General features: G+C 53.4%; 1 protein-coding gene across 4 annotated transcripts in view; it reads right to left on the reverse strand.

Annotated features, from left to right (window-relative positions):
- Positions 1–11664, reverse strand: part of LOC133349395 (solute carrier family 41 member 1-like) — a 61153-nt gene that overhangs the window by 16444 nt on the left and 33045 nt on the right. For all 4 annotated transcript variants that reach the window (XM_061562787.1, XM_061562784.1, XM_061562786.1 and 1 more), the window contains exons 6-10: positions 11329–11473; positions 10143–10289; positions 4626–4773; positions 1152–1231; positions 713–847 (exon numbers count right to left, since the gene is read on the reverse strand). In XM_061562787.1, the coding sequence (XP_061418771.1) occupies positions 713–847; positions 1152–1231; positions 4626–4773; positions 10143–10289; positions 11329–11473 (655 nt within the window). The remainder of the gene's footprint in view (positions 1–712; positions 848–1151; positions 1232–4625; positions 4774–10142; positions 10290–11328; positions 11474–11664) is intronic.

Raw genomic sequence — 11664 nt, forward strand, 5'->3', positions numbered from 1 at the left:
TCAGGAGCTGCCAGAGCCATCACTGGGAGCAATCTTGCGCCGCAAACGAGGCCAACGCCACAGCTTATCTGTCCATTTCGCGCCCGATCGATACCAACTGGCCCCCCATCACTCAGGGCCTCCCAGCCACGGGATGAGTGCTTTTTCTGTCATCATAGAAATCGTTATTAGTCAAAAGTAATAAAACATCTCACGGCTCCTTTGTCAATCCACTGCTGGATGCAGGCCATCCCCAGGCCATGTCGGTTGTGTAGATCGCCTGACCATACTTCACCATCCTGGCGATTCTGGGCTGGTAAAGGGTGGTGGGGAGGTGGGGGAGGGAGGGGGCACGGACGGATTTCCCTGCACTGTCCTCTTCTGACCACCACGCGGAGCCCGCTGTTGGCTACGGCAAGCACGATCGAGGCTTACCCACCCCTGCTGAGCTTCTCAGGTGTGTTCTGGGTTATGTCCTCAAATAATTTCTCGAATGCAAGAGAAGCCCTGGAAGCACGGGGGATCACTGGGGAGCACGGGGAAGTACGGGGGACACGGGGTCTCAGGGGACATGGGGGACACGGGGTCTCAGGGGACATGGGGGACTTGGGGGACTCGGGGGAGCACGGGGGACACGACTGAAGCGCAAGGCGGCAGGACACTCACAGAGGACACTGGCGACAGGCGGAGGCGGAGCAAGGGCCTCCACAGACCCCTCTGGTCCCCCACGTACCTCCGCTGCAGAATGTGCGGCAGGGCGTGGGGCACGTGGACTTGACCTCGTCCGGCAGGATACCCGGGAGGCTGCGCAGGTGCAGGTAGGTGGAGATGCGGCTCGCCTGCACGGCCACCAGGTTCCCGCCCACACCTGCCGGGTGCGGGACAGACAGACAGACAGACGGCGAGAGAGAGACGGGGCACTGAGCGGAGTCGACCGCCACCCTCTGCCGTGCGTGGACCAGAGAGGGTCACCGGAACGGAGCTCGGACGTAGCTCGGTGATATCAGCTTCCGTGGGCCATTCTCCGACATGAAGGGTTGCGTATCGGAGGTGGAGGCTCCGCGTCGTGCCGCCGTGACGCTGCCCATGGGGCAATCCGGTTCAAGTCGGTAGGACAAAAAAAACCAGTCCCGCTCAGCCCCAAGAGAGAAGGCAGGCCGGTCCCTGCTCACCGTTGATGACGGGCGTGAACACGGCCATCCCCGCGAAGTTGGGGTCAGACACGGTGCGGTCGAGGATCAGGCCCCCGATGCTGTGGGCCGGACATTCGGGGAGGGGTGGGAAAAGTGGTGAGCGACGCGGCAATTGGCGGTTGGAACTCGCCCGGCCGTGCGACACGCCGACAGCACGGGTTGAGCCGATTCGAAGGTGATTTCACCGACGCTTCTACACTGGCAAGACGTCTTGGCGCGAGTACCCACACTTTACCCCACCGCACGCGGCCTGCTCATCGACAGGCTGCGGCGCAGGCGTTGACGTTGACTATCCTATTAACTGCCGCCCCCGGGAGGCGAACGAATTCCGATTAGGAATTTTTTAACATTTAATTGGTTCTCCGGCCGTGATTGAGCGGCAGAGTGAGTCCATATGTTCCTTTCCATCGCAGATGGGGCCGGAGCTGGGTTTTGGGTGGGAAGGGCATTCTGGAAAGTGGCAGTTTCGCCGTGGCGTTGGCAAACGACTCATTTGCGAATTGCCAGCTGAAAGCGTTGCGCGCGCGTGTGAAGTTCACCCCGTGACCACGCCAACGCGGCACAACAGACGCGGGCGCTCGGTATCCGCGTTAACGATGGAGATCAATTCAAGAGAACGAAGTGCAATGCACGTTGCCGCTCCCAATTATTTTTTGCAAAAAGCAATTATTTTTGTTAAAAGCCCTATGGAAAGTAAAACAGATCAGACGGAAGTCACTTTTAAAAAAAGGAGGCTCATCTCGAGCTGCACATCATAAGGAACAGCACACGTGGCACAGCTTTGAGATTAAATGCTGGGAAAAAGTGAGAGGGTTATGAACAAATCTACTTTGTAAAAATCAGCCAGACATTTTAAATTCAATTATGAAATCGCAGAAACGGTGACTTCCATCTCAAGCGAGCATTTGAGGCGGTGCTCATCTCCTGAGCGAGTTATGGCACTTCCACATTGTTATGGCAGGAGGCGTCTACCCAAAGGACAACAACGGTAGACTTCATCACAAAGTGGTCCTAATTTTATCAACCCTGGAGGGATTAATCAACCCCCAATCAGGGTTTGAACTCCCAACCTTCCCGTCGCGAGCCGCCCGCTCTACTGCCGAGCCAAAAAGTATTCGCACAAAGTTACGTAACTTAGCATGTTCCAAATACGGAATTGTTCCTCTTTGATGATCAATCCCTGCAATGGTTTGCTGTGATTTACACATTTGTTTGCACAGCGGTGGCCAGAACACAACTGCCGATAATCGGATAAATCCATCACGCGTCACTTATTTCAGCTTGACACTTATTCGCTTGTGCCCTGAATGCATTTATGACAAAACGTGAAGGCCGTTGACATTTTTATCGTTGTTTGCGGTCGAAAATGGTAGCTCAACGAAGTTGGCTTGTCACATAGAAATTTACAGCAGCCAAATACTCTTAAATGTGGAGGCAAAAACCAGAGGACCCAGGGAAGAATCCACGCGACCATGGGGAGAGACACCGCAACTACAAATACACAGGCGTCAGGGTAGGGATCTTACCCACGACCTCTTGTATGCTAGGCGAGGTAGTTAACTCTAGATTTGAAGCTTTCGTGACTGCAATGATTCATATTCTTAGGTTGGGCGAGAGATGTCACGTAGGTAAAAACATAAAAAAGTAAAATAAAATAAAAATCACGACGTTTCGGAGGCAACACAAGCTTCCGTCTTCAGGTGGTACCGTCACAGCCACGACAGCTGTATCAAGTAAATGAGAGATTGCAGGAGCTACCACTCCGTTTATATAATGGTTGGAGAAGATGGAAGAGGTAGTTAACATCTCGCCACTGCGGGATGTTAACTACTAAAACGCAAACATCTCCGCCCGCAAGACAAGCTGTGGGAAAACGAGCTAGGCAGTAATGGTAATGATAAAATCATAATTGTCATAATTAATGAATGCCGTCTACACCCCAGGCCAACAAGAAACCCGGGCCGACACGGGCGCCGCCCAAGCGGCTGTCATGTGCAACAAAAATTGGCAGCGGCCGATTAAAACCGCTGATCAATCCCGACGCTTGAAAGCTTTTAAAGCGCCGACCCGTTAGGTTGCGCGTGCGGGGGAGAATTCACGAGGCCGGTGTTCCCGTTGACGCGTTTGGTAAGATTTCGCATCATGAGCAGAGAAAGATTTTTTTTTATATATATCTTTGTAAACCAAAATATATTTTGCCCAAAAACGTTTGGTTCTCACGTAGCGGTGTCAACGTTAAACTGCATCCACGGTATCCGTTTTCTTCTCGTTTTAGCCGATTAATTGTGGAAAGTGTGGTGGCCAGCGATGCAATTATTAGGCACATTTACCGTAGCTTCTGTTTTTAATATATATAGGCGCTGGATCGGTGGATGTACCTAATTTTTATTGCATGTTAATGTGAAACAGGGCATAGACAGATGTGCCAGCGGCAGGCACAGCGCAGATATGGGTTATAGACTAAAGCTTCAATCCGAATTGGGTAAGATATGCTCCCACGCCTGAATACGGCGATGGGGAGGTGCTCACTCTATTAAGCTGCTTCGCAGCAGCAATCCCCGAAGAAATCAAACCCACACGCTAACGGCCACGACGCAAAAGAATAAAAAAAAACAGCAAGAAGAACAACCGAAAACGAAAATAAGAAAAAACCAAACCGACCTTCCTGCACAGTATTGCTGATCACGGTCCCGATAAAAAAAAATATATATTGATTGGTTTCTAAGCGTGATGGAACGAAAATGAACTTAGAACATAAAGCTCGGCGCAAAATCTATAACTCGTGGTGCCAGAGCAGATTAGAGAGCGCCGCGCGCTCCCACAGGCCGGATCCCCCGCACGCGCCCGTGCACCGTGGCAGCGATGGCTTCACCTCCGAGTTCACCCTCGCGGCGATTCCCCGACCGCGGCCTCCGGATCAGCGAGCCGGCTCGGCACCAGAGAAGTTTGAGAAACTCTGGCACCGAGCGCCGGGGCTGCCGAGCTGCCGCGTGCCGCGAGGTCGGAGGGATCGCGAACGGCAAGAAGCGCGGTTGGGAACCCGTGACACCGGTGCTGTCATCGTGCCCGGCACGTCGCCGTTGGGCGCAAGGCCGCGGGAACGGGGCGGGCGAGGAGACGCGTGTGGGCGCGTTCGCCGAGCGTCGTCGCCCCCGACGCCTCGTTTAAAACGAAGCTCCGTGGCGTTACACACGCAGTACGGCGACGTCACGTGACCCGCAAGGCATAATGGGGACACCGATCCTGCGGTCGCGCAATCGCGAATTTTGGCCACCCAGACGTCGCCTTGCGCGCGCTCTATCGTTACCGCCCACGCTTGTTTCCAGCCTGCTACGCCCCCTTTTCCGTCCGACGGGTTTCCCAGAGTTTACGGAGAGCGTTACGCGGTCGGTGGCCGTGGTGGGATGGACGCGGGCGGCGGCAGCAGCAGTGGCCGCCGGCGCGTGGTCGCACCTGCTGATGGTCATGGCGATGATGACGGGCTCCCAGCCCGAGTAGAGGACCTCGCGCGTCTGCGGGCTCCTGCGTGCCACCATCACCCACAGCGGCGTGAGCACCACGAAGAGGCCGCACACGAGTGGCGACACGAACTTGAACACTTCTGCGGCACGGAGATACGCGAGACACACACGGAACACGCGCGCGTGCGAGGTCAGGTCGGTTCGGGAACTCCCTGGGTAAGCGGCATTGTGGGGGCACCATCGTTACCGCAAGGACCAGCCGCGGTTCAAGGAGAAGACCCCTCTCCGTCACGGCCATCTGAGCGCAACTCACGATGGGCAATAAATTCTGGCTTGTTTTAATTTGTTTGGAAACATATCCTCGTGCGTTATTTTAGTTTTCATTGATGTTGTCTGCCAGCCGAGTCGCCCTTGCACAAGAGCTTCTTAGCTCCTAATGTTCAGTCCTTTGCGTCTATCCGCTGCTGGATAGAGGCCGCCCTATGCTGCGTCACTCATGGGCATTGATTCACCATACTTCACCGCACTGGTCGGCACGGGTTGGCGACAAAGGGGGTTTGTGGCTCCAGGATCCGGGTTCGGATAACGCTCGCCACCGACGTTCGCCGTAGACGGCAGTTAAACTCGGGTGGCCGGGCTCACAGCGCGGTGCACGCAAGCCGCTGCGCCCCGGCCCCAGTGCCGGATTAAGCTAGTGCGGGGCCTGTAGCATATCTAGCTACTTTAGCTCCTAGGATAATCTGGCACTGCCCAGCCCTCTCCCTGCCAAGTTGTTTTTCGGATGAAATCCCTCTGGATGTTTCTCAGAACTCACTCGCGAAAAGAGACTCCAGTCTTAATGGGTTTCTCGTCTGGTTGTGAATAAGGCTTATAAATGCAGGAACAAGTTTTTTTTTCCCAAAATCCTTGAGGATTTTTGCGTGTGGGAGAGGACGAGAGTAGCAGGGGAAAACCCAAGAATGTGATGTCATCACGTTCAAAAGTATGCACGGAGGCCATCAACTTAGTTAAGTGAAATAAGCATGTTTGATTGTATTTTTTGCAAATATCAGCTGTGCTTGATTGTGCAAGTTTACACGAGGGGTGGGCTGGTGCGGTGACGAATAACAGCGGCGAATATATTCGAACCGGTCCTGGGCCTCCCCTAGGTTGACTCGGTGCAGTGTGTAAAGGTCAGCACTGTGCGTGGTGTTCTCCACGCAATGTCTTGTGCGCCGCGCCGGCCTTCACAGGCCCTCGCTAACATCTCTCGCCCAACAGTCTATGTGGCTATAACAAGGAGGCCCTCTGTGTTTATTTGCGCGAATAATACGATCGCAAAAAATGTATTTGTTGGCAAGGGCAAAGAGTCGATTATACTGTGGGTTAAATAAACAATCGCAGCAATTTTCAGACTCCGTAAAAACACATGACCCAACCAGGCACAAAAAATCGCAAAGTCTAGACACCCATCCAGGCCAATATCAGACCACACATCAAAGCGTAACACTGTCTGAAGTGCTCGGGGCAATTTGCTTACTTAACAAGATCGGCACGGCTCCACTTTCCCAGCAGTTACCCGATGCCCTCTCACGACCGATCCTCCACCCCGGCAGGAATCGAAGGAAGGCCCGAAAATTCCCACTCTGTTACTGAACCGACCGCTTGCACATTACGCAAGAAAAATGAGCTGCCCCCACGCCCCCACACCCCCCATGTGCACATTCCTTTTTTTTTTGAAAGCCCGACAACCAATTTGATGCCTATCATTTTTTTTTACTCGCAAATCTGTATTATGCAGTGTGTGTTTAACCGTTCGTCAAGGCTGCTGCTTGATGATTCTAACATGGGATTTTTTTTTTGTGATGCTCGTAAACTGCTTTTGCGAGGTCACAGCCACGGGCTTGGTGAGGCCACAGGAAGGAAACGAATCTGCTGAAGCGTCTAGGGGTTTTTTTTTTCTTCTTTTTTAACCCTCCTGAAACCGCCCACACTCACCCGACCCGGCACCTGGGACCTCGATGAGCAGAAAGAGCCTTTTGGTGGGATTTAATTCGGGCGAGCGAGCGGGAAGGCTTGTGGTCGCCTCATTTCTGCTGCGCAGCTTATGCCACTTACGTCTCATCCCCACACATAATTCGCTTTTGTAGGTGTGCGCACGCGCGCACCCACCCACGCACGTACACACACGTTGGCATCTACGTATGCACGTACAAATACACACGCACGCACATGCAGGCACAAAGACCTCCTTTATAGCCTTTCAATAACCGCTGCGGCAATTGCTTTTAGCCAACATGGCACACGTGGGTTTGGTTGACGACATCACTCCCAAGCCGCCTTTGTCTCCACAGGTACTCATTTAACGCTAAGTGGCCCTAGGGGAGGCCCAGGACCAGTTCGAACATCTGCCACTTTTACTGGCCGTGAGCAGGAATCGAACTCGGGTCACCGGGTTTGTGGTGCAGCGTGCCAACCGCGACACTACCACTCCCCACACGGATTCACATGCACCCACGCACAGACGGACGTACGGATGGACACACACATGTGGGCGCACATAGAAACACGCCGCCCCTCCCCCCCCCCGTAGAATCCCTCCTACGTCCCCGCGCTCCTCTCAAGAGTCCGACCGGACCGACGCCTGCTGGGGGCGGTAGAGGCGGCGGCATACGGCAACGATTGCGTTCGGCGCTGGTCGTCCCGCAGGGAGGGGGGAGAGCCCCTTTAGTTGGCCGGCTACCCCGGGGGCACGGCCATCGTGGCTCACGCAGCAACGCACCGAATGAGGCGAAAAGTTTTGGCAAAATGTTGCGTTTTTTTCACGCCTTTCACTCCCAAGGCGCAGCAACCTCGCCGTCGGTTGGCGACTCGCGATGGGAGCCGAGCTCCCGCCGTGGCCTGGAATGTTATTTTTTTAATGTACAGTAAATGTCACAAACATGTTTTTGTAAGCGTTTACTTTAATGGCTTCCTTATGTGGTTGGTGCAAAGGTTATGGACGTGGAAATTGGTTTGTGTTCTCAATTGAGTTTCTTTTTTTAATGCTAAACGCCACGCGCAACAATTTGTGGTTTCAAAGCGCTCCGTGGTGGAATTCTGACCGAGTGGCTTTGAGCACTACAAGGCTAAAGAATTCTGGGATTGGTGGAAACGTTGGAAATAAAAAAGATAAAAGTCTTTAAAATCCTCTTCCACACATATAGCTGAGTCAGCTCAAGTCTCCTGCAAATCTCTTCACTCGTGTGGCCACCCCCACTCTGAGTCTCTCCACTCTCCCCGCCCGCTGTGAAAACAGACGCTGCTCCTCCGTGCCGCAGCATCGAGGCCCTGATGGAGCAGCCTTCCTCTTCCCTCTCATCTCTCCGGACCCTTCCTTTCCCCCCATCCATCTCCTTTGATTCCCAATTCTCTTCGCTCTTCCCTCCCCCGTTCCCTTTCTCATTTTCCATGCATTACATCCTTGACTCGACATCGCTTCCCGTTTAAAGTGCTTAAGCAGCTGAATCTCTGTAAACTCAAACGCAAGAACCTAACCGTTTCTGCTTGCTTATACGAGTCGCATGTGGTATGTTTGCCTTGGACATACATTGCCGACGTGGACACACAAACAAAGCAAACCACATGGGTTTACTAAGCAATTGCCTCCGGTACGACGGCTGCGTGAACATCGTTCACCCTAATCAGCCGGTTTGAAAAAGGTAAAATATTGTCGAGGCCTACAGGTCACGACCCCGAAAGTGAAGGGGGGTCAGCGGAGGTTGCCGGGGAGATGGGACACGAGACATCGAAGGTGACGCGGCGGCCGGGGAATCGATATCCATAATTTGATGCGATATTGGAACGTCCAGACGGACGTCAACGCTGCACTGCGACGCTAATGCATCGCATCGTCCGGGCGGGGGCACTGATGCACGCTGACAGACGGAAATGACACAAACTGCTACGATGATGAAAACGTTAAAGTAAGAGGGCAGAAACTCGAACAAATAACGGTGCCCAAAATATCATCGCTATCACCAGCGGCGACAACCTGCACACCCCACAGTAGGATGAAGACCTCCCGATGTCGCCCCCACCCCCCACGGTCTTGTGATGCCAAGATGGTTGATATTTTCTCCATTTACGTTCGAGCCATTATTTTTCCCCGTCGCACAGCAATTGGGAGGTGAATTGTGACAGCCCTGCTTAAGATCCATACGCTAGGGGCAATTCCGAAGCTTACGGATCGGTGCCGTGGCAGGAATCAAACCGTGGCCTCTACATGCGAGCCGGCTCGGAGGCGAGCGTGTCACAAAACCCGGGGGGGGGGGGAGGTCCTTCCCCACAAAGGCAGCGGACGACCGCTGCCACAGGTGTTGCCTACTCCTGAAAGGGGGAACGTCGCCAAACGGAACATAAAGAGGTCGCTTGGCGCAACGAAATAAACCATCTAAGGCGGTCAAACGTGTAACTGGCCAATTCGGCACGTTTTTTAAGACGTCGTAAACCGATGCGGGACGCTTAACACACGCGTGGAGTCGCTCCCAAAAGCGCATCGTGCCCTCATCGCAAAAAGTCGCTCGATTTGCCTTTAGTCGCTTTAAGCAACAACAACAAAATTCGTCACGAGGGGGAAGTCGCTGCTGATCTAACGACACAATTCGCTGCGTTGACAAAGCCGCTGGCGTGCACACAGGCAGCAGGCAAAGCGGGCGGGGAGAGCTGCGGGCGGAGTGAGTGCGACCTCTCGTGGCGACACCGCGAGACGCACAACTCCCTCGGCCACGCCACTGCCATGATGCTCGCTGGGTCGTCCCTCTTGCTGTGCTGGCTGTGGGCTGTTGCAGCCCTATGCTGCTTGTGACGCGCGTTCTCTCTGCCAGAGGCCTATGACGTATCCACGCATGGACGTCGAACTTCTTTCGCACCGTACGTAGCCAACCGTGCTAATCGGAGGTGCGGAACACCATAAAAATATCCTAAATTGTCATTTTTTTATTCTTCATTTTCCTATCATGCTCCTTGGTCCTGGAATGAATTACAAACTATTTTTAAACTGGAGAAGAGGGTATCACTGTCCGATTTCAAAGCTCTGATAGATGAAAATGTCATTGACCGTTGTAATTGTTTTAAATGTTTTATATTGTTCTATTTCGAATTGTGTGTGTGGGTTTGTGTATCAGTGACAATTATCTGAACCGGTCCTGGAACTCCTCTAGGTCGACTCAGCCTCAAATGAGTACCTGGTGCGATGTATAAACATCGCCACTAGGGAGACAAAGGCGGTCGGGCGTGGTGCTGGCCACCCACCCCCTCGTGTGCCGTTCCGGCCTTCATAGGTGCTCGCTAACAGCACTTGCCCCATACAGTCTGTTAAGGCTATACTGGGGATCTTTGTCTTTGTATGTGCGTGTGTATGTGTGTGGTGATTTCTTTTTGCCGACTTCTTGCCAGGTCCCCCTCGCAAACGAGGTTTTTAATCTCGTTAAATAAAGGTGAAATGAAATCTTGTTGATTTTTCATGACGAGCCTCGTCCGTGCCGCGTACCTATATAGCCGTAGAGTTCCCTGCTGATGCCAGCGAGGAGTGACAGCGTGATGAGGTCGCCCAGGCTGGCTGCGATGGGCGTCGCCACGTTGTCGGGGTTGATCCCCACCTTCTTGGAGCCCACGATCACCCCCACCATGATGAGGCCTACGCGCAGTCGGAGCCGTCGACATCATCGCTATTATCACCACCAGTCGTCATCGATTATCATCATCATCAACACCAGTATCAACAATCATCATCCTCACAACCACTGTCATAATCATCTCCATCACCACTGTCTGAAGTTTTGAAATCTGGCGTTTCTCAGCAGCTTACAAAATATCCCAATCCGATATTCTGTCTAAATCAAAAGCATTTAGCATCTGTGAAGAAGTCCTAGGTGCAGCAGCATCAAATAACAACTTAACAAAAAAACCCTGACGACCTGGGTGAGTGAAACTATAGCGGACGGCTGGGTGAATGGGTGCGGCTGGGTGAGCGCGCCTTTCACTGGATTCCATCACAGCGCATTGGCCGGTCGGGACGGACCGAGCTGGGCTTGCGGGGCAGGCCCTGGATGGACGGAAGGTGCTACAGAGACAACAAATGGAGCCCGCTCGATTTCCGAGGTGACTGCCTGATGATGCTCAAAGCAGTTTGAGCACAAGGTCGCTTTGTTGATGTTAAATTAGAATCACAAAAAGTCTTCAACCACCGGTCAGGAGCAGCATCATTAGTCAGAAATTGATTAACACATAGCACGCGTAAGTAACATCTTTGTCAACGTAACAATCTAGTCCGGTGGTGGTGGTGGAGTTAATGACAAGAACCTTGGCATGAAACCACTGCCACGCGGCCTAACCCAAAAACATCCATCGGAAGGAGCGGGTTCCATCAGTTATCTCTCAGTTGATGGTCAACGTTCGAAGTGAGGACCGCGACCCTCAAAGGAATGGCACTGCCTCTGTGACCATCCCCCCCCGTCCCCTGTGATCCGTGGATGAAACAAATCACTCGAGACACGCCGGTGTACGGCAGCCAAGAGCAGTCCATGCGCACACTGTCGCAAGAGGTCACACGTTTGGGGCAACGCTCCTCCGCTGACTATGCGTGATGAAGGAGCTAGGTTAGCGCAGGATGGTGGGCCTGGGAGAGACGCGGGGGAGACGCGGGGCAGACGCGGGGGAGAGGCGGGGGAGGATACCCAGAATGAGGGAGGCGACGAACGCGGTGGCGACGCTGCTGGCACACAGCAGCACGGCGTGGTGGAGGTCGAAGTTGCCCTCGGGGATCCAGCCCATGATGACGGCGGCAATCGCCGCCAGGAAGCCGACCACCGTCGCCTGGACCTGTGGGCTCACAACGACGTCATCGAATCAACCCGACGCGTCACTCTCGTTTGAAGCAGGACGCGACCTGAAAATAAACCAGATAGATATTTGATTATGGGCTCTTAAAGAGATGCACACCCAAGCTGCAAGTCCCAGCGTTCTCAAATATCAACGTGAAGCTTCACCAAAGAGTAATTAAAAGGGTTTAG

This window comes from Lethenteron reissneri, chromosome 30 (genome assembly GCF_015708825.2).
Source record: "Lethenteron reissneri isolate LAM-NWPU_2019-01 chromosome 30, ASM1570882v1, whole genome shotgun sequence".
Taxonomy (NCBI): Eukaryota; Metazoa; Chordata; class Hyperoartia; order Petromyzontiformes; family Petromyzontidae; genus Lethenteron; species Lethenteron reissneri.